This window comes from Aptenodytes patagonicus, chromosome 7, assembly GCF_965638725.1.
Source record: "Aptenodytes patagonicus chromosome 7, bAptPat1.pri.cur, whole genome shotgun sequence".
Taxonomy (NCBI): Eukaryota; Metazoa; Chordata; class Aves; order Sphenisciformes; family Spheniscidae; genus Aptenodytes; species Aptenodytes patagonicus.
In genome coordinates, this window is record NC_134955.1 from 16727388 (window position 1) to 16754046 (window position 26659).

The 26659-nt window shown below is 43.0% G+C and overlaps 2 protein-coding genes across 6 annotated transcripts in view; both read right to left on the reverse strand.

The window, feature by feature from the left end:
• The window catches only part of SERGEF (secretion regulating guanine nucleotide exchange factor), a 169502-nt gene extending 164478 nt beyond the window's left edge, over nucleotides 1–5024 (reverse strand). For all 5 annotated transcript variants that reach the window (XM_076344114.1, XM_076344112.1, XM_076344111.1 and 2 more), the window contains exons 1-4: nucleotides 4970–5024; nucleotides 2878–3016; nucleotides 1998–2153; nucleotides 1563–1657 (exon numbers count right to left, since the gene is read on the reverse strand). In XM_076344114.1, coding sequence (XP_076200229.1) covers nucleotides 1563–1657; nucleotides 1998–2153; nucleotides 2878–3016; nucleotides 4970–4993 — 414 coding nt within the window. In that variant the 5' untranslated portion in view covers nucleotides 4994–5024. The remainder of the gene's footprint in view (nucleotides 1–1562; nucleotides 1658–1997; nucleotides 2154–2877; nucleotides 3017–4969) is intronic.
• Nucleotides 5025–6919: 1895 nt separating this feature from the next.
• TPH1 (tryptophan hydroxylase 1) lies at nucleotides 6920–20641 on the reverse strand. The gene is made up of 11 exons (XM_076343384.1): nucleotides 20573–20641; nucleotides 16628–16765; nucleotides 15479–15662; nucleotides 13964–14064; nucleotides 13190–13257; nucleotides 11467–11663; nucleotides 10860–10995; nucleotides 10228–10354; nucleotides 9010–9105; nucleotides 8310–8443; nucleotides 6920–8008 (listed from the first exon to the last, which is right to left on the reverse strand). Exons 1-11 carry the CDS (start codon nucleotides 20639–20641, stop codon nucleotides 7834–7836), a joined length of 1425 nt encoding a protein of 474 aa, XP_076199499.1. The 3' UTR covers nucleotides 6920–7833.
• Nucleotides 20642–26659: the final 6018 nt, after the last annotated feature.

The following is a 26659-nucleotide window of genomic DNA, read 5'->3' on the forward strand; positions in this document are numbered from 1 at the left end:
AAACAAATGGTCCACCTGGTCAGGGAGGACACAGATTCAGATTAGCACTATCAATATTACCATTTTCAAGGCACCATACTGGAATGATGCTCCCAGGAAACATCAAAATACAGAAACATCAGGTGAGTTAATCCCCATTCACTAGGGGTTACCTAGGGGATCAGCTGTCCTTCCTCTCCTTCGTTAAAAAAAGCAAAGGAGTATCCAGCATGAGCCATGAGGCTAAATTTCTTGTCTGAGAATCCTTTCTGCTCTGAAGTTATTGCTTTCATTAGACATGAGAGGTCATGTGGCTGGAAAAGACTTTCATTAGTGTCCTCCAAATAAGAAACTACAGTGTAAATTAGGGATTAATTAGAATTCCTGTGAGGAATTTATTTAAACTGTTAGGCTTATAGCCAACAACAGGAAAGCTTTTCTCATGTTACAGAAGTCTCAGTATCTACTACTTAAAACATTTTAAAGCAATTAATTTGGGGCACTTTCCGAGCTCCCTACTCAAACTCAGCAGTGCCTCACCTACAAATATCACCATAGAATTCCAAATGACTTACAGGAACAATATGAGCTATGCTATCAAAGTCCAGCATTTAGCATTTACAATTGAAGATACTCAACAACAGAGAAATTATCTAACTTTCCATCCTATTTCCTTGGAAGTTGATATTGTTTGGTAAATACTGGAGGTTAGATAAGAAGCGAGTCAATGTACTTGTCATTGTCAGTTCCTTTACATGCAAAAGTAAAAATCATTTTAATCTCAAAAGTGATAAAATTAAAGTTTATTCTCTCAGGTCCAGTTTTCCTGCAGCTACATACTTTCTAACATTTCTATTATTTTGGGAGTGACAAAGCTTTTTTTTATCTAACTGTTTTAACAGCCAAGAAATAATACTACAGTCCTCATCTGAGGGAAGAAATTCTGGCAGTTATAAATACACTTAAAAAAACAACACGTACTTAAAAATTAAACTGCTGCACAAGAAGCACGAGAGCAATAGATCAAAAAAATTGGCATAGCTAACTTTATTGAACTCCGTCATGCAGTTTGTTTTTTTCAGGGGTGGATTATTGTCGGCTCATTTTGGTTTCCTTTGAGCTGTTAAGCAAAAACCTCCAACAAAATACAGTGAAGGCACGTACTCTTCATGTAGCAAAACATACCTAGTCTCTTGCAAACTTGAGGCAAAACTTCAGCTGGAGTAAATTTGCACAGGTTCACTACCTTTAGTATTACTTCACATCATCTAAGCATCAGACTCGTTCTGCAGATGTTATCGAAATACATTATGAAATGTTATAAACCGTAGTGGAAAGGGACAACTTTCTGTTAGAAGTGGGTAGCTTCTTTGTACAATAAGAAAAGCAGCCTTAGCTTCTCATTTCTGGGTCAACGACCATCTTCGGTCCTTTACTTTGTAAGTTTACTCTAACAGATAGACTCTATAAAAAATAGTTGAAGAGTCTGGCTTAAAGCCCACTGAGGTCAGACAACCTTTGTAAGTTGCTGGAAGCAATATAAAGTACAGAGCTCTGAAGCACAATTCCTTTTAAATCTTTACCTCAATCTTCTGTGGAATCAAGCACGGACTTGATATTTGAGGAACTCCTAATTGTCCAAAAGAGTTAGACCCACAGGACAGAACTAGGCCAGATCCTGCAAAATGAAGTGTTAGAGCCCTATCAGTAAATCTGTGAGCAAAACCAAAGCAGTGTAACATTCTAACAAGCAAAATATCACAGCCAAGTAGCTCAAAAAAGGACTTAATATGTCCCGTTCCAAAGTCTCTGAGGCTATAGGCTCTGATCTTACACATCGTGTTCAGTAAAGGTCTGAAGTTCACTGGGATACATGGAACATGGAGTAATTTAGTTTGCAAGGCAAGTAGCTTAAAACCTGTGAGTGCCTGTGCATCGCACAAGCAATAGCAATGTGGAACTTTCAGCGTGTTCTCTACATCAACATATTTCTCCAGCTCTTACAGAGACAGATTTACCTACTAATATGATTGTAAAATCCCAGCCACAAGCAACTTGTTTTACACAAAAGCCGGACAGGGCAGCGCACAAAGTAAAATGCAGTACATCCTCTGTATGATTCAATCCCAACTGCCCGTCTTTGTTACGGCCACATACAAAGAGTTCTCCCACACCTGGAAGAAAAAACAAAACAAACAAAAAAAATCACGTTCCACTTCACAGACTAAAAAGACAAGCGTACATGCCATGAGATCCTGTGACAAATAACGACAGTGATTATGTGTCATTTTAGGCACTGCAATCAAGCAAAAAGAGAGAGAAACAGATATTTCTGATGCATCAGAAACACCTCTGAATAAGCACAGCTATATAGAGTTGGGTTTGTCAAGGGACACAACTCATATGGTAAGACAGGCACCTCTCACTAAGATCCACAATGAAGTTTTTCATCCCGTTCACATCTGTCTGTATCCTTTCTTTCCCATAATTAGCTACAGCATACAGCAGAACCTTTCAAAGACCAGACATTATCTTCTGCTCCTTACCTTAAAACTTCTCAAGATTGAATAACCTCCCACTTGACCCCTTCCTCCCACTGCCCCATCCTCTATACAGAAAAATCGGTTGCTTTGTATGAAAAGCTGTGATATGAAACAGGCTAAGAAACAGTCCTCACATAGCCATAAAGTATATGCAAACCAGGAATTTCCCCAATTTCCCCCAAACATTGAGTTAATTGGCATGGAAGAATCCTGTTTTGCAACTAAGAACTGGTACTTGCTCAGAAACAGAAGCCGCAGATAGGCGGTAGCACCAAATCAACAGGTAAACATAGGGGAAGAAAAAAAAAAAATGTGTTTAGAAGTCATACACTCCTTGCAAGTGCAACGTTTTTACCAGTGATAACCGCAGAATGTCCCCCTCCTCCAGTAATGCTTTTAATGTCTTGACATTTGCAGGAAGTATCTTTCAGTGACTGAGGTACCAGCACATCCTCTTTATGACCAAGACCAAGTTGTCCATGGCTGTTTGCACCCTTCAAATACACACAAAAAAATGTTAACTTTTTAAAAAATGTGTTAAAAAGAGATACGCATCTGCTCCTAAGAGCTAACAAGCTTATCGGGGACATGTCGCAGGTTAACCTGCCAGTATTTGCTCCCGAAAATCCCCTAAAATGGCAATCTTCATTCTTACTGCTGTGACACAGGACCCCCAGAATTACAGACCAGGACTGTCCTAAATTTGCTGTCGTTAAGGCTGCCCTTGTAACCCCAGTATTTTAAGAAACATACCAGAATATATCCTGGTAAGACTTTAACTGCAGGCTAACAGTTACTAAGGAGGAAAGCCTCATTATCAGGATGATTACTACCTGTTTAGTTTTAATGCTGAGGATTCCCACTCATCCCTAAGATCTTATTCATGCCAATGCTTTCTGGCAGTCCACCTCCAAAACGAGATCAGAAAGACATGCTTATTCTGGAACCTAAACAAGTAAAGCAGAAACACTTATCCCTCATTAACTAAGTCTTTTAACTTAAAGTGGTCAAAATGAAAATATACCAATTACGATTATTATAAATTTATAAGTACAAAATTATAGCTTCTAAACCAATCATAGAAAGCAACCACTGACAATGTGGTAACGTGTCAGGAAATTTTTTAGCTAATTTAAGCTCTATTAAGCATCCACCAGTTTGAACAGCAACCTTCATTCACAAAGGTGGATTCAGTAACTTTCCTAGCCCACACATTGCAGTAACAGCAACACTCAACACCCACATTGCCCCCAGCTGGTGATCCCCAGGGGGACTTTCCCTACCTCACCTGTGCCCCCCCCGCCTATCTGCTCTTTACCCTCCCTCCCCCCCCCCCCCCCCCCGCCCCCAGTGCAGCACCTGGTGTATCTTAAAAGGACATATTTAGCAACAAACATTTTGTACCTACAGAAACAACATTTCAGACAAAAGCATCTATCTGCTTGCCTCAGCCCATAGTTAACAGGTGGATGAGATGTCAGGATTTGAGCTCAACAGACAGATCAACTTGTTGTCTCACAGTCACTACTACTGGTAGACAGCTTTAGAGTGTGTTACTACTTAACAGACGTAATTCTTTTTAGAAGGCTTGTCATAAGCTCTTATTTTAGCCTGTAACTTGAAATGAGTCTTCAAAAACAGGCAAGCTGAGATAAGGTGCAGAAAGAAAACAGGTGCCTGAGGAACTGCAAGCCACACACAAGTGTCTATCCTAACGCTAACATACCTATCTTCATTTACCCTTCCAAGACTGATAGATTATTACCAAACACGACTACTGCAGAGCAAAATGAGCTAACAAGGAAAAGAGATACCCATTTAATGGCTGTTAGACCCCCTTAGCTCATCAGGTAAAATTACGGTTCTGATGAACCACAAAAAAAAAAAAAAAAAAAAGTCTTACTTCTTTCGAAGAGCTCAGGATTTCACCCCAGGCCACGCACTTGAAGTGAAACACCCGTCCCCCACGCCTCGGTGGAGGCAGCAGGTCGCCACGCAGCCGGGGCGACACCTCCTTGTGCGTGGAGGTGCGCACAGGACACGGGCCATGGCGCAGCTCAGCCCCGGCAGGACAGCCCTCGGCGGGGGGAAGCCGCGGGACTGCAAGTCTTCAGCTTCCCGGCTTCCTCGCGAAGCGGCAAAGAGCCGATGAGCCACGATGAGGGGCGACTCACCACAACTTTACCGCAGCATTATTTTTTTTCGGGGAGGGGGAACCTTGGGCCGCCCCAGGGAAGCGAGGCGAGGGCCAGCAGCAGCGCACGCGGCCCCGGCGCCCCGAGCCCCGCAGCAGCCCCAGGGAAGGCGAGCAGCTGAGCTCCGCGTCCCGCCCGTCGCCCCCTGAGGGCCGCGCCGCTGTACGGGCAGAGCCGCCACCTCGCGGCCGCCGGGCAGACGGCGGCCCCTGCTCTCCCCGGCCTCCCTCACCGCGCCGAGCACCCACTTACCCACGCGAACAGCACCGGCTCCATGGGGCCGGCGGCCTCTCGCCCTTCCCGCCGCGCCGCAGGCCGGGGAGGAAGAGGCGGGGCGGGGGCGGGCTCCGGCGGGGCCCCGCCTACCCCGAGCCGCCGCGCCCCGGGGGGGGCCTGCGGGGAGCGCGGTAATTACCCTGGGGTGGCCGCCAGGCAACCGTCAGCAGCGCTGTTACGGCTTCGCCTGACGAGTTCCCCGTCAGGGGCGGGAAGGGCGGCGGGCACCAGCTGACCCTCTCAAAACCCTCGGGAGCGTTTGGGGGGCGGCTGTGGCGAACAGCTGCCGTCCTGCTGCCCTCCCTCCCCCGGCCCCCAGTGCCGCGGTTACCTGTACTCCACCGGCAGGCTCCAGCTCTGGCTGCCGCTTTCACGAAAAACTCCCCAAAAGCCCAAGCGCCCGGTCCTGCCGGCGCTGACAGAGCCCCGCGGATGGCGGGGGGAAGCACCCGCCGCGGCCAGGGCCCGTGAAATTCTTCCTCAACGCACCCGTTTCAACAGAAAAAAAAGACTAAGCCTTTAAAAAAATGAGGGGAAAACAAATCACTCCTCAAATACATATATACAGTTCCCAGAATTAAGTCACATGTGGAATATCCGAACCACAGCATAAAACATACAAACCCTTAGTCAGAAGTGAGTGCTTTGTGTTTATTGCTACAGTGCTGAAGTAGAGGGGGTTTTGCTTCTAATAATTACCAACAAGTCATTTATTTCATTGACATTTAAAGCCTCCACAATAGTTTAAAATACTTAAATTATTACTGTTCTACACAGCCAGAAGGTTTGGATGCGTGAAGCCAAACACGTGTTGTTAATGCCATAGAAATGCATCTTCTCTGTATCACTTTTAGCAATTGACTTAATTTTTTGCTACACAAGTGCAAATAAAGATACAATTGTTGTTTTTCCAAAGTATTTGAAATTAGGTGCTAATTTAGCAAGTATAAGGTTTCCTACTTGAAATGTATACATAGTTCAGACAAAGATTTGAAGTAACACAGATCTATGTCTATTTCAACAACATAATAATCCCAACATTTTTTAAAACGCAGCTGAATATTAACTGTTATCACAGAAGACAAAATAGATCCTCCCTTACTGCTCACTTATAAGAAGGTTTCTTCTTTAGAAAGACAAAGCTCCTAAAATCTGTTTTAAAGTATAATGTAAGCCATAAATGCTGTAAGACAATATTTCTATGTCTTAAATGTCCTTCCAACAAAATAGTTACGGTGGGTTAATAGTCACAGAAAAAATTATCTAGACTTGATTTAAACAGTGAATATATTTCGAAAGATTGGGCCAGCGATTGCTTATGGAGCAGATGTGGCCTACTAGAAAGCATATGAAACTCAAACTGATTTTCAAGCACAGAGGTTCATTAAAGTCCTTTCAAGTTCTCAAAATCTTGGACTAGCGTTTTCCAGTGATCTTCACAGCTGCAAATTCTGGATTTCCTGATAAGCTCTACCTATGAAGAATCAGTGCCTAGCGTGCTATTAAATACACCCTGCACATCACAGATCTTCCATTCAAATGTATCATTTCCTATACATACATTCATTTCATCGGCAGGGTCGGCAGAAACAGCTGTACAAAGCTGTGCCGGCTGCTTGAAACTATGGAGCCCTGAAAACCAGGAAGTTTGCTCCTATGCGATAGAGACAATTCAGCAGTACATTGCTTCCCACCACTTCTAAAGTGCTCTTTGGAATTAGATATACTTTATGCTACACAGTAGTTTTGTTGCATTCATAGCCACAGAATTCCTATGAAATGCTTGGGCCTTCCAGTCACCATTTGCTTGATAGGGAATGAAGGCGTTCAGGTCTAGTAAAGAAGAAACAAAATGCATCTTTGTGCAGCTTGTGCAGGTCAATAAAGTGACCAAGCAATCAACAGGATACTTAATCCTACAAAAAGCCAGACTAGACTATGAACTTTGGCTGTTATTTTAAACTTTGGTGTTATTTTTGAACCGATGAAATTATTTTGAATGTTAAATTGTAATTTAGAAATGGTTTTAGGCTTTGTGCTAAGTCAGTACCTGATGGCTTGCTATATTTTTTGCTAAATTAATTCAATCGAGAAAAAGGCAAATGGTATTTCTGTAAGGAAAGGTCTTCCCTCAGGTGCAATATCAAGGACAGCAACAAAAATCCTGGCTCTCTAAGCCAATAGCAATCTCTTAAAATAAACAGAATTAGGATTTCATGCAACAGCTCTGTATCTCTGCCTTATACTAGAAGCATGCCGAACAGCACATCTGAAATTCTTTGGGGGCAAGAATGATCCCTCTGAAAGCAAGATTTGACCCCTCAATTTTATCATGGTGAACCTCCAGCTATTTGTTTCATGATGCCTGCATTGTAATCATTCAAGTTTTAAACTTAGTAGCGCAGACTTAGAAGCACTGATTACAATAGCTTCTACGATATAAAGTCTGCAATGCTATAAAATTAGTAGCATAGGCTACTAGAGTCAGAAATGGACATTTCCCTGTGGTGAATTAGTCCATTATTGCCTCGTAAGCCACCTTCTGCAGCATCTGATCACAGCCCTGATCCACAGACCACACTTTTGCTCCAGTCTAGCCATTTCTCTACTCCCCCACCAGCTTCTCAAAGGCAGCTCCGGGCCTTTTTTATCCAAGGGGGATGAAGGAATACATTCTGTAAGGGACTTAACACAGAGAAACAAGATAAAGTGATTATCCTTAAGGGCCATTCACTCTTCCGTTTGTAAAGGAGAGAGTTCTGCATCCAATACATTACACGCCTAGACAGAAATCAGTAGGGAAAAGAGTTGCTGAGTGCACCACTCTGCTGACAGGGGTGTTAAACTTCCAGCTGCTTGCCCATCTTGCTGAGGGCATCGCTGACAACGTCCAGCTCATGACGTAGCTCATTCACCACGCTGGCAATGCTCTTCGTGTCTTTCAGGATCTGCACGCTTTGAGTATATGGATTGTACTTCATGCCAAATGGGCGCTTGATGGTTTTTGCAAACTCTCTATTCGAGTAAAAAAAGAGAGGGATTTATAAACAAAACACAAATGCATCCTCTGTATGCAGTCAGTATCAATAACCACTTTTCTAAACTACTTACTTTCTTAAAAATAGTTGTAATTGTTATACAGTTCGTCATCTTTCCCACCCAGTACATGGAAGACCAAGCAAATACTAATCTCGGCTTTCCAACCCCATGAAAGATAATTATAAAACTGTAATAAGAATAAAAGGGTTTGGTGCTACTGCTGAGAGATGCATGAAATCAAACCTGCTTTTATAAAACAGGGAAAAAAAATCTGTACCTCATCTTTTCCTTTGCTTCTTCAAAACTTTCAGAAACAAAGTAAACCTCCTGGAAAGTTGTAATGAGGCATTCTTGCTTGCAGGTGACCTTTGGATCAAAAGGCTTTACTTTGGCACTGCCAGAGAGTGAGTGCTGGTAACATAATGTGTCATCATGTGTCAGAGGAACATCACCACCCAAATAATCCACAAGGAAGATAACATGAGGTAGAGTGAATAAAAAAAAAGATTAAGTGAGACCATATTTAGTGCATTGCTTCTTAAAATTTTTATCTACAGATGAACAGTGGTTAAAGCTTAACAAACGGAGTAACTCTGAACAGTCATACTCTGCCAATCTAGGTCAAAAAGGGATTCCTCAGACACAAGGCTCACGTGTATACAAGAGCAGTATTTTCAGAATCTGGTTAAACCAGCAGAGCTTTATTCTGAAAATAGTTACTTGGAACCTAATGCTAAGAAATACCAGTCATCTAATGCTTCCTGCAAAAGACATGGGAGCTGCTCAGCATATATCCAAAAGCAGACTGTCCAGTGATTATTGCCACAGTGAATTTGCTTAAAGTCTAGTAGGTATCTAGGAGTTTTCAAAAGAAGGATTTTTTAGAATTGTACTTCATAAAAAACAGGGCAAAACAGTGAAAAAAATAATTAGGTACAAACAAAGAAAAGAGGTAAATAAGCACTAGATATTCTTACCTTGAGCTCACTAATTGAAGAGAGCAAGCCAGCCCCATAAACTCGTAGCTGTCCCTCTTGCTTGCACAAGCCAAACTCTACAGTGAAGAAGTAGCACTGAAACAGAGAAGGGAGTAAAATAACTCAGCCTTCAGCAAAGATGCTGTGGTGAACTAGATGGGGGCATTTCTATTTGTAGGTAGTGTCAAACGGTTGCAAATATCAGACAGTCATCACTTGGTTACCCTTCTCAGATATTTAAAGAGGAGGGAAGCCAGAATGGAAGGGTGAAGAACCACAGGATTGCATGTTTCTCATAAGAAAGATTGATGTTATAGATCACCCAAATAGTCTAGAAGCCGTTAATGTCAATAGGAACATGAAGACGTAAATCCGTTTTGAGAAATATTGTCATGACATGACAGCTTCAGCTTAAAAGAGACACTGGATAGAGAGGATCTGTGTGAGTGAGTGAAAACATCAGCCCACTACAGTTTGTTCCTCATTTGCTTAGTGGCCTGTAAAACTAAAGATGTTTAGCTTGCTGGATTTCTGCAGGTATATGGGGAGGAATGCTCTTTTCATAGATGGCTTAATTCTCCTCCCACTGAAGGTAGTAGAAATTTTACCACTAGCTACACCAGGTGGGGAAAAAAAATTAAAAGATATCAGCAAACCAGTTCTTTCATAACTGGCATAAATTGTTTTTCATCTAAATTTAATTTTCATCTTAAAATATTTTTGCCAAAGCATCCAGAAACTGATAGTCAGGAAATAAGATTAATTTATATTATTTGAATTTCTTGGCTGGAAAGTGTCTAATGCTAGTGCTCACCACATTCAATGAACGGCATATCATTTCAATTCAGTCTACATATTAAAGAAATAGATTACTTTTAAAATCATTGAATCAGGTTCCCAGAAGTAAGAAGATTTTGGTTGGAAGAAACAGACCATAGAATTTCAATCTGGAAGAAGTGATCTACCACCAGAAGTTGCACCCTTACTTGACAGCCAAGTGAAGAAAAATACCAATCATATCAACCTTAAAACGTATTTTTTTCCTAGCATGGAAAATTGCTAAGTGCTCTACAAGCCAAGAACCAGCGAAACACATAGGTCTAGCAGCTGGTGTGGCTAATGTTGATATGAAGCTCCAAATTTATTCAACAGAGTGGGATCAGCCTAGTAAAGCACAAAGCTTTCAATGTGATCACCAGGCACCGACGAAATACTCACTGTTGCCAGTTTTTGGACAGACTCATCTGATGCCCCAAGTGATGCAAGACCAATTTCCTGGGAGAACTGAGCAAAACTGGGTTCAGCCAGAAGAGGGACATGGCCTAGAAGCTCATGGCAGGTATCACTGGAAAAAGAAACAAAACAAGAAATCTCATGATCTTTGTGGTAGAGTGAAAAAGCAGCACCACTGAACAGATACAATGTCTTGCGTTAAACTAGTCAATATCCAAAAGACAGAAAAGTGTCAATCATGTTTAGCTGAAAGCAATTGAGCAGGTCATACCAGCTCTACGTAAGTATATAAACTCAGCTTTTCAAATGAAGCTGTCTAAAATTAAGATCTGAGCTCCACACTTACGAGGTAGTTGAATATTAAACTAACTCTGCGCACAACAACATCAGTAAGACCTCTCCAATAACATGCTGTACTTTTGAAAATCCTGTACTTATGAAGGTGGCACTTGAGCATGCTAAAACTTCATTACATTCAGTGTGAAAGCCGAGTCTTCAACACCTTAAAAATAAGTTTTCATGCTGGTGTTCTTGAACAGCTTTTAAGTAGCTTGGCTCTGGGCAGTGAGATTCAAAACTCTCTCGCTCAAATTCTACCCCAAGATTAAATGACTCACGGCTCTGGTGTATAGAGAGGGTCCGAGCTGTGTCTAACATATTGAGTGCAGTGAAAAACTCTGAATGCTAATCCTGCCAAGAAGTCTCTGGGCGATAGATATCCAGCAACGGGGCGAATGGTGAAACCTGTGCGCTCTGAAAAGGAACGGAGAACTTGTACATTAGTATAGAATTGCACAATGTTGTCACCTTTCCTGCTACAACTGGGGTAAAAACCACGGCACTACCTTGGCTCAAGAGCATGTGGGAAAATTAGGCACAATTAGAAAAGTTAGGCCTAAGCTTGAGAACAACCAACATTTAGTAAAAATGTCCCTACCCCTGTATAGGTGGATTTCCTACGATTACATGCCTAGAGCCAACACAATACAGCTAGGTATCTCTTTAGCCAATCCTAATAGTCTCTTCAGAGGTAGCATTGCCCCTCAAATGTCACTGTATATATTCAAGACAATACATTAAAACACTGACGGCCAAAAGGCCTCTTAAAGGACCATAAGGAACACAAGCAAAAGTGACCAAGGATGTTTTTTCGTGCCCATATAATAGCAGTGTGATTTGCAATGGGCCTTAGTTCCTTTTTGTGTAAGAAAATTAGTACATTACCTTTCAGGAAGCAAGACACATCTTCCAGCTGGGGGATATTGTCTTCCCTGTATCCACAGTATTTGGTGAGCAAGGGTAAGTTTTTAAGGTACTCTCTGCAGGCATGAGTTGGGTAAAGCTTGTTAAGCTCTCGGTACACAGTCCCCCAAGTCTTGATCTCCTCCTCGGTGAATTCAATCTTGGGAATTGGGTCACCACTACAAGGGGAAGAGGAAGAAAGGACATTCCTTGGTAAACGGCTAATAACGGATGACTCATTTACTTACTAATTATTGTTCAACATTTATACAGCTGTGACATCTGGTCAGGGTTAAAAGCCCATTGCATTAGGCACTGCCAAAGACACAGTGAGATCTGGTCTATGCCCTGGAGAGCCTTTAGTCGAAGGGCTTGCTCTCTTTTCCACCTAAATTAACTAACAGGAATCTTTGCATTGACTGAAAGCTTTGGTCCTGTGAACACCTCTTAGGTGTTTAATGCTGAGAGTAACATTTAAAATACCTGCTAAACCTTTACAGCTTCAGGAGCTGAGAACGCATCCCTTTTCTCTGTAGGACTTCCATGTCTACAATTACTTTCCGTTACCTTCCTGATTTGTTTTAGAAAAAGAGAATTCCCTAAATTAATATAACAATGCGTGGAAGCAGCTAAATATAGACACTAGGTAAAAATCATGTTTCTATGCAGAGCAGACAAGCGTCTGTCTGAATATATTAATTGTAGTCCATCTCTCCTATTTAGCCCTCAGGATCTCAATTAAAGTCGATTATAGCGAGGGTGTGACCTAAAGCCCACTGAAAGCAACGGGAGTGTTACACTGAGCTTCCACTGCCAGCCAGGTAACCAGCATCGCAGATGCTTTCCCAGGGGAATCTCTTTTAACAACACATTAACAGTAACCGGCTATGTGCTGCAGTAACCAGTTGCATTAATACACAGTGCAATAGAGCTCTAGATACCCACCATTTCTAGGTCATTTCCAATTGAGGAACTTGGCATCTAAATTCAAGCAGGCAACAGCAATATGAAAATCGTGTTTAGAAAGAATTTACAGCACTGGGCTATGAAACTCTTACTGCTTTAAGAGCTCCCTCCCCAGGCAGCGTCTCTAAAGACAGAAGCTCTTCAAGTTTCTTTTCACAGAAAACTTCTTATCTACGCATCACATGCACTAGTTTGAACCAGGAACGAAAACTCAAGTATTAACATTTGCCCAGAGAGTTTACACTCAGTGGTTAGTGGGCTATATATTGGGTTTTGCCTCCCCTCCCTCTCCTTTGCAAAGGAGACCAGTCTGCCCTAGTCAAGTCAGTACATCCTGGCACAAGCAGCTGTGCAATATGCGTTGTCCACCCTCTGCCTTTGTTGCACCCATTTCCAGAGAAGTGGGGAGGGACCGCAGAGTCCAAATGCACCACACTGCAGGAAGCCCACGCTGACATCGCTGCCCATCTGAGGATCAGTGCTGCCGCAGGTGCCATAATGGCCAAGCAACCACAAGCTGATCCTCAGACCGATCAGAGGCCCGGGGAGCTGTAAGATGGCCTAGATCTACCTTTTAATCTTGTATTACATCTCCCTTCGCTTTACCCCTCCATCTCCGATTCTTGAGCCAAGCACGGCTCAGCGAGATCTGAGCCCAGGGAACGTGAGCTCCTGCCAGTCCACTCTGCTATTATTTCAAAGCACCCAGAAGGCTTATTCTGGAAGAAGTCAAGCTTACTGTTTGTAGTTCATAGCCAGGTCTGCAAAATACTTTCGCCTCTTGCGATAGACATTGTCTTTGAAACCCTGGGGAAAGGGAAAAACAAAGTTAAATGAGTTTCCAAACTGTAGTAATTAAATTAATTTAAAACAAGACACATGAAATTTCTTCAGCGGGGAAATATGAAAGTATGCTGTGTAAGAATGAGAGGACAGGGCAGAAACCTCATAGCTGTAGTCTGAAAAGTTTAAAACTATGAACTAAGCAAATACTCCAATTCAAAGTAAGGTTTTATGCATGCAACTATATATTCAGTAGACAAGGATTCCTTTTAGTCATATCAGTATTTATACAATCTTTGTTACTTGCTTGATTATTCTAAATTACAGGACAAATTGCCCATATGCACTGCCCAAGTACCAATTTGTTTGCCCCATTTATAGTAAGGAAGAAAGAAAGAGGAGGAACCAAGCCTGCCTCGCAACGGCTTTTTTTTTTTTTTTTTTTTTTTTTTTTTTTTTTTTTTTTTTAATTTGTATGCGACCACTCAGGGCCCAGACCTGGAGTCCTCGCACGAGTAAGCCTTGCAGAAAGACACGGGAGCTGAATTCAGGGACAGCCTTGCCTGAACTAGGAAAAAGACATGAAACTCCCAAAAGAAGGTGCTCGGACCCACAGAGACGCCATTGAGGGGAAGGAGTGGGAGGAGGAAAAGCTGCAATTTTTTTAAAGCAAGCTCCACAAAGTACGTTTTCACTAAGGATTGAGCATAGGAGGGGAAAAGATACTTACTGGATGGTCAGCATCCAAGTCGGACCCGTACATCAGCACTCGGTTTGCACACTTATCCAAATCTGAGATCTTCTTTGGAAACCAGGGAACATTCTCCATGTCTAGGGAACGCATGGAATCCACAAAGTTATTAATAACACCGAGCATGCTGAGGGAGGAAACGCTACTTTCAAGTATGGCTATGGCGGTTACAAGCAAAATCTATAAATTAAAAGGGTCATGAATAAGACAAGGGAGTCCACTGCCTATCTGGCACCAGCCTACAGCTCACACTTCCTCCTGTCACTGCCACAGTCTGCCTACAGAGTACAGCCAGCTCCAAAGTGTCCAGGGGAGGAAACAGTTAATATGGGGTTTCTGTGGCCCTTAACTGTTAATGTCAGAGTAGTATCTAGAGGCTCCCACTGAGACAAGGCCTCCTTGCGCACACTGCTGTGAATCTTCTAGGGTACGAAGTGTGCAAAGGAGCAGAGGAGTGATTTGCCTGTGGTCTCTGGGCAGAGTGGGAGCAGGTTTGAGTCCTCCCATCCTGCTTTACTGACCACGGGAAATAAATGTTGCTGTGTGGTTATGTACCTCAGAAGCATCCAGCTTTGCTGAGGGTTTGTGGGGAAGAAGACGACGAGGCAATTTCAGCCCTGCAGCCTTAGAGAGATGCATCATTACAGTTTTGCTACTAATTTTTTTTTTTTTTTTTTTTTAAGCCCAAGAGAGTTTATAACCAAGCTCTTGGCAGAGTGGTTAATACACTGGTTTTCTGCCCCGATGCTCTTTGGTTTTCTTAAAAAGGACAGGGAGAGTGTTTAGATTGAAATTCCCCTTACTTAGGGCTAAAGTAAGCCGTTTTTATCCAAGAGACACCAGATCTCACCTTCCCCTACCTACCAGCTTGTGCCAAGCACAGTGGCTGAGAAATACACGGGACCGATCTGCTGCTGCCCTGAACTTCAGGCATGTCTAACTAGAAGCAAAGATAAACAGGATGTGAAGCATCCTAAAGTTAAAAGGCACCTCTTTCACACTAATATAAGTAACCGGTTATGATGAAAAGTGGTAAAAAAAAGAAAATTTAAATCAAGAGCTACATGAGAAAATTGCAGAATCCCTCTCCCACTCTCACCAGTGTCTGAACTGAACTGGGATCTGTCAGTATTATACCTCTGTCACCGTGGTGTACAGTCCCTAGCCAAGCCCCACATTCAGACTTTGCCTACGTGGCGGCCTGTGCGAGTGCAGGGACTCCCATTCATGCCAGTTGTGCTGTGCTGAGGAGGGACGGGAGCACAGATAACGGACATGCAATTTGCACCAGCCTGAAACAGCCCGTATTCCTAGGTGACACCAGCCAACACAGCCCTGCACATATCAACCAAACTGCATTCATTCACAACACAGCATAAACCTGGTAGCTACTGACTGAAAACACTACACAAATGCAGATGTGGACACCATAAAAAGATTTCAGACCAACACATTGAGAAGTGTATTTTCATCAGAACTGCCTTTTGTACTTACCATCTTCCTGGACATTGAAATGTTCTGTTGGGTTCATAGAGACAACGCTGACGTGGGATTTCAGGAGCTGGAAGATCTCATTCAGTTGTTCCCTGTTACTGTCACAGTCCACAAAGATCTCAAACTCAGAATTTCGTCTCTTGGACTTCCGTGACTCAATGTGTACCAGGTTTACATGCTTCTCCTGTTTTGCAAGAAGTAATGTTTTCAAACAGATTGACTAAAAACTAGAATTTGTTTATCATATGAATATTCACCACCTTTGTGAAGCTATTTTAGTTAATTGGATCTCTCAATAGCAGTTTGCTTATTGGAGGGGGGGAAATGATTTGATTTTAGAAAGCCTCCCATTCAGAAGAAAATGAAAGAGAACCTGTGTTCTTTCAATTTTATTTACATTCAGGAAGCACAGAAAGACACAGTCAGGAGGTTTAAATTCACAGACCTTTTTCTTTCATCCCTCCCATAGGAAGTTGATTAGCAACTGGGTCTGGAGAAATTCACCAAAATGCCAATCAAGTCACCATATAATTATCTCACAAGCAAGCAAGGGATTTAAAAGCAGTAGTTTTCAGGGCACAAATTTCACTTTTATTTGAAAAATTATTTAATCATATGTCTTGTATCAGGAACACAGAGAAAACCCCAGGCTAAGACATGCAGGGCCAGATGACAAAGCACAGTGGCACTGTGCGTATTCCTTGCACAATACCTGCCCAGCAATCGAAGGAGCGTGGTTGTGCAATTGCAGTTCCTCTGTCACCCTCAGTCCGGCTAGGCAGGGTGACAAAGGGCACCAGACTCAACCCAGTGTGGGTCAGCAGCCCAAGTGTCTACCTGCCATTGGCAGGAGCTTCAGACCCACCTCTTATATGCAGTGAGTGCCAATCCTCTTTTCATGAGGGGAAAAGACAAAACTCTCTCAGTCTTTAGTAGGTGCAGGTGATACATTTTGTGAAGATTTTTAGCCAGCCAGCATCTAATTTCTGAGACATAAATTTGCCTTTGTGGGTAATTTTGGGTGCAAAGTGGGAGCCGGGTTAGGAATCACATCATTAATAAATGGATGTATTTAATTCTAGTGTCTTCCAAAACTATCCTTACAATTTAAAAATACAGAGCTGCTGTAGCAATGTGATTATCACATACCTGAAAGAGTTTTAATGCTTTTACAAGTCCTCCGACTTCATTCTTCAAGGAAAAAATGATGGCTGTTCTTCCTCTTTCAGATGCATGGTCTTCATTCTCTTTATTATCTTCAATCACCATGTAATTTGACTTATTTAACTAAATGCAAACAAACAAAAAATTTTATTGAATGGCTAGTAGTGCAAAAAGTGTAAAGTTTTACATTTCAGTTTGTCTTGGGGTAATATTGTGCTTTGACTGATCAACCACAAAAGGAAAGGTGCCAATTAAATCATTACACAGTAACAGGCAAAAAGTTAGGCACACATAGAATCTGTGAGAGCTGAGAATGAAATACTGAGATTTTTTTTTTCAGTTGAATGATTTTGTAGACATCTTTAGTCATTCTCTAGGATGCAGAAAATGTTTTCAAAGTTTATAATTAGCATTGGTATTTTGGGGGGGGGAGGAGCTATAAGATGTTAGCAGATGTTAGCAGAAATAATAAGTTGAACAAAATACTTGTTAGCAAATCCGATAAACGTTGGTAAAGGGAATAATCCAAAACCCGCTGGATATAGATAGGAAAAGATGGATCAGAATTTAGTAGATCAGAACTGAAAAATCATTGCCTTTCTCTCGCTACGTAACTGTAAAGCACTGCTCTTACAGAGAAAGGAGACAAAACCTAAGGAGTTAAAACTTTGTGCTGACCAGAATCTGTTGACTATAGAGACAGTCCCACCCTGATCAACCACAACCAAGCTATTCCATCTGTCAGGTCCCCTAATTCACATGCCAAACCCTTATCATAATCACCTAAATCACACACTAAAAATTTTCAGACAACCAACACTGTAGGACCACGTGGTTTTGTACATTACTAGTGATCACACTCCTGACTGTTGAGATCAGTGGATATCACAGGCCATATTCTTAGCCACATGTAGCCAGGCCATAAATAAAGATAATATAGAAACAATTAAAAATGCAGAAAATGCAAAGTAAAGAAAAAATACAAGGCTTAGAAGCAAAGGCTGTGTCTCGTGTCTTCAAACCTTGCAAAAAGAAACAAAAAAGGTGAGGTTTCTGAAGGAGCCAGTGAGAAAGAGGAGAGGCACAATGAAGGCACATAATTGCTATTTGGAATTATTTTTTGATTTGACAGAATTTTTAAAGATACGACTCTCTGGTGACAACTCACCGGGAATGGAAAGAGCAAAAATAAAAATGCAATTAAAATGCAACAGTTCCATTGATTCCCTTCTACAGTCTCTCCAGCTTTAACCTCTTTAAAATGGATAATGCTGTACAGCTAAGTATTTCTATCTATAACAGGTAAGTTTAAAGATAAAAACCAGATTGTACCTATCTTTTATCAAAACGTTCCCATTTATCTTTCAGATTAAGATGATAATCTGCCTAACAAAATAATGAAGTTACTTCATTTTAAATTGAGTGGTTTACAAGGCAGATATTTGATGCTGCTCTAAGAAAGGTTTCAAGCAGGTTGCTAGCTGTGAGCTCTCTAGGGTGTAGAGGTGGTATCCCATGGAAGAGGTCTTGCTCCAAAGCCCACTGATGCTCATGGAAATATAATCACTGGATTTCTGACTTGGTCCCCATCTCTAACGAGTTGTCACTATACGATGAGCCTGGACGACAGTGTCAGTCCATCACACTGCTTCTGATCCAGCAAAGCCACTGATCTCCATCAACTTGAGTCCAGACATCAAATTCAGAACTGCTGAAAGTGGGTGACGGGGCCCAATCCAGGTTCTGCTGAGCAGCCTGCAGGTTTCACAGCTCGCTTCAGCAAGTGTCAGATCAGGATCACAAGAGCCAGGAACAGGCACTGAGCAAGGGTGAGTTTTTCTTCTCACTCCAAGCAGAGAAAAAAAAAAACTAACCACCCCACAATTACATATAGGTTATTGGTTGTTTTCTCAAGTGCAGAGATAGCCATTTGCATGAGCCAAATGCTACTCAGATGACACTGCTGTAGAAGAAGCTGGATGCAAAGAAGTCTGCATTACAAATAGAGTTAGGTGGTGGTCTTTGACAGCAAAAACTGCTGGGCTGTTTTATAAATATGGCTTATACACAGCATGTTGGCCTGATTCCACATTCAGAATCATTGACTTAAGACAAGACCAGCTGATGAGATTTGGCATAGTTGTATGCATTATAAGGTGCACAGCTAGGACAAACTACATGCATTGAAGACTAGTGCTCCTATTTCATATTTTGCTAGTTCAACTAACATTGTGTTTCAGATCAGGCGACAACATTTGTAAAGTAGTATGTTTAGGAGACCAACAAAGAAAATACAACAAAATGTAGCATGTTCTTACATTAAGTTCTAAAAATTACCTCTAACTTACGAATTTGAAAAAAGTTGCAGAAGAGAAATTCAGATGCCTACAATGCCAAACGCACACCACTTACACCTTTAACCCTAAACCAACATTAATCTTTGGCTTTCAATTAAAAAATAGACTGAAAATAGGTCTGCATTAATGCAGCAACCATTTTGGTGCAAGACAACAAAAGAAAATGGTAACGCAAAAATAATTCCCGTCCGCCAACAGCTGCACCTTCACTTTCATTTTATTCTGTATCAGTAACTCAACTCTAATCAACTCTGACACTTTTCCTTTGCATGGTAACACATTTAAGCTTTTTGGGGGCGGGGGAATTAATATTGCATTGATGCTTATTATTAATGACACAAATCATTAACTGATTTCCCATCAACCTGACTCAAGTCTTAATGAAAATACACAAACACAGGGATACTCTAAAGCCCTTATTCAGATAGATATTTAGGTGTCTTCTGGTTAAAGATGGCTCCTTTTGGAGCCCTTAGCAATTACCTTCCCTTTCTCCCCCTCCCCAAAGAATATTCTCTGCAAGAGAGATATTTGAGGGTGTTTATTTTGTGCTTTAATTCTTTATATTAATGGATAGCCAAGATTTAAAAGCATCCAAACATACTCAGCTAAAGGAAATTACATTTTAGAGCCATAAACTGAAGACCAAAAAAATCTTTTAGAAAACGTATTTGATACAGATTGCCATTAACAGTACTTGATAAAAAGTCTCAACAGGCATTTTATATCCTCTTCCCTCTTTAAGTAGCTGCTTACTTTCTCAGTGTCCTTTTGACACACTTCTTAGTAGGGAAGGATGAAGACTTGATCTTATGAGTGACTAGATGTCCCATTACAGGAAAATTTTTCAGCCATACCAAAGGTCTTCCTTAGATTTAATTCTCAGACACCAAACAGAAAGCTGTGCTGAACAGTTTATTTGGCTTCCAAAGATCTGAGGGATAGGGCAAAACAATCTTTTGTGAAACTGTGCTCCATTACAGTCAGCGTTCTTGTTTTCACAAGGAATTTTACTGACATTTTAAACTGTACAGTATCAATAAGCGTGACCAACACATAAGCGCTGATTTTATCTCACCTTCTCTGATGTACTAAGCATATTCCCACTGTAACATGAAATAACCCAGTAGCGGATTATTCTGGGCTATATCACACCCTCTATCTTCTAAGCAATGACGTACCAGAAGTAACTTTTGTTCTACCTTAATTTCCTTTGCTCGTATTTGAATTTTACCACTTTTTTGCCCCCTTCTGTCCAAAACCAGCAGCACAAATCAGCCCCATCCCAATCCCAGCGGCACTGAGCACTCCCACCGATGCCAGAGGAGCACCTCAGGGCAATCACCACTCTCCAGGTAACCAGAGCCAGAAAGCTCCCCTTTTCCCCCAAGACCACCGCTCCGAGAACCGCAACGGCGAGGCGGCAGAGCTGTAACTGCAGAGAAGCAACATTTTTCCCGCAAGCCAGGACCGGCCCCCCTTCGCAGCGCTGCGCCCCGGGCCGCTGCGCCCCGGGCCGCTCAGCCCGGAGCCGAGCCCGCGCCTGCCCCGCGCCCCGGCCCGCACCCCTCACCTGGCCGGCGGCCTCCCGCGGGCAGGGCGCCGTCTCCAGCGAGCCGTCGCGGCGGGGCGCGGGGTGCATGGCCGAGACGGGCGACGGGACGGGACGGGCGACGCGACGGGACGGGCAGCGCGGCACCCGGCAGCACCCGGCACCCGCTTTATGGAGGGGGCGAGAGCCGCCCCTAATCGCCCTCCGCGGGGGGCGGAGGCGGCGGGGGAGGGAGGGAGGGAGGGAGGCAGGCAGGCGGGGGGAAGCACCGCCCGCCCCAGCTGAGGAAGGGGCTCGTTAACCCCCTTAATAATACCTGCTGAAAGCTGTTTATTCAAACACCTTTTGCGGAGCAGGGATGCTCAGAAGCAGCCACCAACCATCCCCCATCTCCGCCCCCCGAAAAAAACCCGCACAGAAAGAGGTGCTTTCCCTCCTGAGTGACACCTCCTTGGTGACCTGTATAAGGAAGATTAAGGGGGGGTCAGAGAAGACTGACTTTTTGTGGGGTTTGCAGTTAATGTGAATTTGCACCCCACGGGGCTGAGGAGAGCGAGCGTTCGGCTGGAGGAGGCCTGTCTGCCACCATCGTGTCTGTGCAGCCTCCTCCCAACATGTGTCTGCTCATTGCAAATTAATATATATGCTACCTGTGGGAAAAGGAAGGCAAACTGCATAATAAATGAGAGGTTGCGAGGGCTGAGTCTGCAGCTGAGGGTAAATCAGCAGAGTTGCCTGCAAGGCAATGCTTTAGCTACAGGGAATCAGCAGTCCAGGTGAGGAGCTCCCTTAAATGCTCTGCAAAAGTGCATAGTGCAGGTTGCGGTCTCAAAGAGAAACACAGCGGGTAGATCTATCGAGTTCTTCACTAAAAATAACAGCGCATTTGTTGCACTGTTGAAAATAAATTGCAGCACGTTACTTCTTTTCTAAATAAACTCCTGCACATACAGGAAGAATAACTACTTTTCAATTAGCAGGAAAGTATATATTTTTATATCTTTATATATAGTGTCATTTATTTTCTGTATAGATCTAGACATATGTTTATATTTTAGAAACTATCATGGGTTTTGGACTCCAATAAGCCCAGTCCTCACTGTCTCCTCTCAGGTCAGACTTGGCAACAACCTTAAGATAAGGAGATTTGTGGCACACAGCATGAGAAGCCAAAACGTTCCCCAGGAACATAATCCGTTGGAGGCTTCAGAGGTCTGGGGGAGGAGAGATTGATTGGTTTGTGTTGGGCATGGGGCTGTCCAAAAACAGAGATTCTGGTCTTTCATTATGTTCCTTACAAACCTACCTTTTTGTCCTGGTTTTGGTTGGAGCTGGTACAGTGCTGTGGTTTGGATTTAGTAGGAGAATAATGTTGATAACACACCGATGTTTTAGTTGTTGCTAGGTAGTGTTTACACTAGCCAAGGACTTTTCAGCTTCCCATGCTCTACCGACTGAGAAGGCTGGAGGTGCACAAGAAGCTGGGAGGGGGCACAGCCAGGACAGCTGACCCAAACTGGCCAAGGGACATTCCATACCATGTGACGTCATGCTCAGTGCATAAACTGGGGGAAAGCTGGCCGGGGGGCCGCTGCTCGGGGGCTGGCTGGACATCGGTCAGCAAGTGGTGAACAATTACATTGTGCATCACTTGCTTTGTAGATTCTTTTATTATTATTATTATTTTATTTTAGTTATTAAACTGTCTTTATCTCAACCCATGAGTTTTCTCACTTTTACTCTTCCAATTCTCTCCCCCATCCCACCGGGCGGGGGGAGTGAGCGAGCGGTTGTGTGGTGCTCAGTTGCCAACTGAGGTTAAACCACAACACTTTTAAAGAAATGCTCAAAAGCAGCAACGACTAGTTTTACCCTAATTTACTCAAGTGTCTGAAAAATCTCCAGTATTTTTCTCTTCAGTGCCTAAAATATTGAAACCTTGATTCCAGATAGATCTCTTAGACACTGGTGTAACGCAAATGATAGATTATACTGATGAAGCCAATACGCAGGCTAACATCTAACCGAGGCAGACACAGTCACACTTACACCAACATCTCCAATGAGGTCAGTGCCTTCCATTTTCCTAGAAGGCATTGAACTTCAAACAATCCTGTTTCTAAGAGGACCGAGGGTGACTAGCTCTGTCCTTCAGACACAGCACAGGATTGAAAGAGCACAGCTGTAAGCGATGACATAGCTGGAAAAGCCAGTTTGTTCCAGTTTGCTAATGGGATATATTTCGTGACCAGATGCTTCAATTTTCCCTTCATAAAGACAACGTAATATTTATTCACTATATGTCTTAGCTCTACAACAGACATTTCACTTCCTTCTTGCAGAATAGATCTCCCCATCAAACAAGCTGACTCAAAAAGCAAACAATTCGTAGGATCTTTACCCAGAATCTTAAGTGTATGAGTGCCTGATATTAATAATGAATCCGTAAACATGGGCACAGTAAGATATTTATGATAGAATATGACTAATCTGTCAGTTTTCCCTAGCTCAAATGCAGCAATAATAAGAACGAACATGTCATTCTGCATATGATTTTTTTTTCAATTACTCACTAGGTAGCCCTCTAGAAGCTCTTCCATTGCAGGTAAGCATCTTTTATTTGGAAATCTGGGCTCAGGCTCGGTTTCCAGTACTTCCTGATAGCAGCCAGGTTGAAATTCCCGTGCTTTCTTTTCTGTCAAAATGTTGTGCTCATCCTTGATAAAATTTGAAAGAAAACAAAAGATACAATTCTCACTCACGTTTCCTCAGGCGTCAGAAATCAGCTGAGTTCAGGTCACTTCAACTGTGAATGAAGGGGGTTTTTTTATTATTTTTTTTTACTTTTACTCAGATCTGCCTTTCCCTCTCCTTCAAAGGCTATAAGATTTCACAAGATACATTAGGAAAGCCAGTTTATTCTTGGTGTGCACATATGGATTATTCTAGTGTTAAGGGACCTGGACGTCCTCCCATACAGCCCAGACCTATAAAGATGCTCGGCAAAGAGTCAGTCCCACAAGCACTTCTGAAAACCTGCTTCAGAGCCTCTCTCCCCAGGGGACAACAGAAGCAGTGGTCTGGTTAGCACCTATGGGTACCTGAAGACACAAAGCACAGGGAAGGACACAGGACAGTCTGAGGGGCCACACCGAGACACAAGATGGTGAAGCTGAGTTCAGCAGAAGCACACAAGCTTCACGGCACACAAGAGCCATGGAGGGGATATAAACTGAGCTGCCAGCTACGCCAGATTTAAGGGCACTTCCTACCTCCGAGGCCCCAGTCTGCTAAACAGACTGGAGTGTCCCTGCCTCCCATCCTCACCCTGTCATTTCCAATTTGAGCAGGAGCTTTCTGGGATGCTGGTCATCCCTCTCCTCATACCTAACACTGCGGAGCCCGTGGTCAGCTTGGCCTACAACTGCTGATTCAATGCGAGCAGTACAGTAACGGTGAAGGAAATTTAACTTAGTATGAAATTAATTAGTTACATAAAGAGGTAACCGGGGTGCCCAGAATTTTGGGGAGCAGATTAAAGCTAATCCACTGGTTTAGTAAGAAGTGCTTGTTTGCCACAGCCAATGCCCTGTAATCTGAAAGAGCAGAACCACAAAGCATGAACTGACTCGATTACAGCCTGTTTTCACTGGGTGCTCGCTGGAGCCTGCTCTGCTCCTCTCCACGCAGGGTTTCCAGCTCCTGTGAATCTGCAGATGGTTTTACAGGAGAACTATTTAAAAGGTTTCATCCGAAAGCTGAATCTTCACAGTTTTAGGGTTGCAGGGTTTCAGAAAACCATCACTCTGTCGCGAGCACAACCGCTGCTTTGGCTTTTCACAGGCAGTGGGACACTTCTACCTTCTCCCAAAAGCTGGCAGCGTATCCTACCACTTAAGAATGGTGGCTTGGGCCCCTCACCACAGAAAAGAGCAATATGGCACAGCAAAACTACTAGCAGCCAGGTATGGAGTGGAATGCAAACAGGACAGCAACATGCACAGGTGCTGCTCTGCTCATCCTGGGAGGAGGCAGCACAAGCAAAGACTGACCCAGAAAATGTTTGAATTGTCACAGAGTTGGTCTGCAGGAGCACTGAGGCAGAGAGAGGCCAAAAGTTTTCAGTGGGACATCAGAAGTCTACGCAGACCCTGAGGTGGGAAGGAGTTGTGAAGGACAAAGAGACAACCTGGGGCATCAACACTACAGGGAAACAGGCCCCTCCTTATCTCATGAGAGATAAGGCAATACAGTGATACTTACTTATTTATTTATTTATTTTAAAGCCCACAGGAGATTTCTCACATATAGCCTCTCACACAGACAAAGCTCTGCAGACAGATAATCGGCACCTGAGGATCAAGTACAGGTCTGACCCTGCTCAAAAGTGGGTCAAGCTGATCACACGTTTTGCAAGACAGCGCTTTGCCTTGTGCGGCTGCCGCAAAACCCGTTGCATTGGCACAGAGCGACTGTGATAGCACTCACTATGAAGGCTACGAGAGCTGGCTTTCAGTTACATTATTCCCTCATAATTCCTCGTTAAATGAACCCTCCTCTTCTTAGCAGGTGAGAGTGTAGTGTCAGACTGAGAAGTCCCACGTTTTCTGGGCCCTTTGCCGGAGTAGCTCCAGGAATGTCAAGTGGCTCCAGAAGAGGCCACAACTCTAATCCTGCTTCCCGGCTGCTAACTCAGAGGTGACTCTTCTCCTCTAGTTTTTGGGGGGGTTCTGTTTTGTTCTTCAAAGCAGGAACTTGACAGCAGAGTTTGCAACCAGACAGTGGTGCTGACACTTGTGGGTACACATTTGTCGATAAATGCTCTGGAAATTTTTAGGCTGAAAAGTATTAAAAACAAACTGCCACACCTCCAGATCTTCGCCTCCCTAGAGAGCCACACAGTAAAGGGACTCACTTTTCGCTGTCTCTGAAACAGAACAACATAAACCTTCTGCCCTACGTCTCCTTTTCCTCCCACTCTGAGAAAGTTTGCTCTCCATGGGTCATAGGTAAAATATGTAGGGACTCAACTAACCCAGTGCATCTTTCCAGACACAGCACAAATCTTGTATCCACCAACACTTTGAGGAAGCTGGTCTGGGGAAAACAAACAAACAAATAAACAAACAAACCACCACCAAAAAGACAGAAAAAAGAAAAATCAATGTAGTACAGGCGCTCCCAAGTGCTCCAGTGCTGAGGGAGAGACAGTCAGAGGGTGATTTTGTTCAACTGGCGACAACTGATCGGGCAAGAACCATGTAAAGGCAGGTTGAGAATGATCTGCAGGGATATTAATCTTCTGCTGAAAGATAAGATTATCTACCTGAACACAGCAAGACTGGAGGAGAGAATCAGCCAGCCCTAAAGTCTTCTCAATCCCATCAAGGTCATCAGTGTGAATTACTCCTTCTCCCCATGTGGTAGGAGAAAGTGCTCTAATCTCCAATGAGGTAATTTCACAACATCACTTCTGGGGTATAAACCTCCTCGGCCATCCCTTGGACTTCATTTGGCCCAGCCATCTGCCTTTCCAACCAGGAGCATTGGCCTGAGGCAATGTGGCCGCTTAAAGCTTTTCCAGAAAAAGGTATGAAGTGTTAAATCCCTGAACAAAACAGGTTTAATACGACTTAATACTAAGTCTGCTCTAATCATAATTACCTTCTCCAGAATAGACTACTGCAAATTCTAATCAGCCCTCTGCCTTTCCATTAATTAACTGCTGCAGACAAGTTATGCCTTTAAGAATTGCATGGCACTTAGGCAAGCACTGTGGAAGTTGCAGGGAAGAGAGAAGACGAACATCATGCGGTCCTTTGAAACAGTTTATTTTCCAGTATAGGTTTTACAGATCTTCCTCATAGTCTGCTTACATTTTATGGATGCTCTAATATACTGATGGCTGAAAAACTGCTGGTCTGAAAATCTGACTCATTTTCTTCTACTGATTTTTAATATTTATAAAGCATTGATCATAACAAGACCTAAGCAGCAGCACTCGCTTCTATTCACTTTCTAATCTTCATTCTCCCAAACTTTGACCTCTCTCGCTTAAAGGAGATAACCTATCATTGTGTTTTAGGTCATTTACCTAAATTCTGGGAG

Excerpts from the sequence above, each read along its gene's own strand:
- TPH1 (XM_076343384.1), bottom strand. The coding sequence starts at position 20,641 with ATGCACCCCGCGCCCCGCCGCGACGGCTCGCTGGAGACGGCGCCCTGC. Across the intron at positions 16,766-20,572 it reads CGCGGGAGGCCGCCGGCCAG|TTAAATAAGTCAAATTACAT; the intron begins GTGAGGGGTGCG and ends GTTTGCATTTAG. Across the intron at positions 15,663-16,627 it reads AAGCATTAAAACTCTTTCAG|GAGAAGCATGTAAACCTGGT; the intron begins GTATGTGATAAT and ends CTTGCAAAACAG.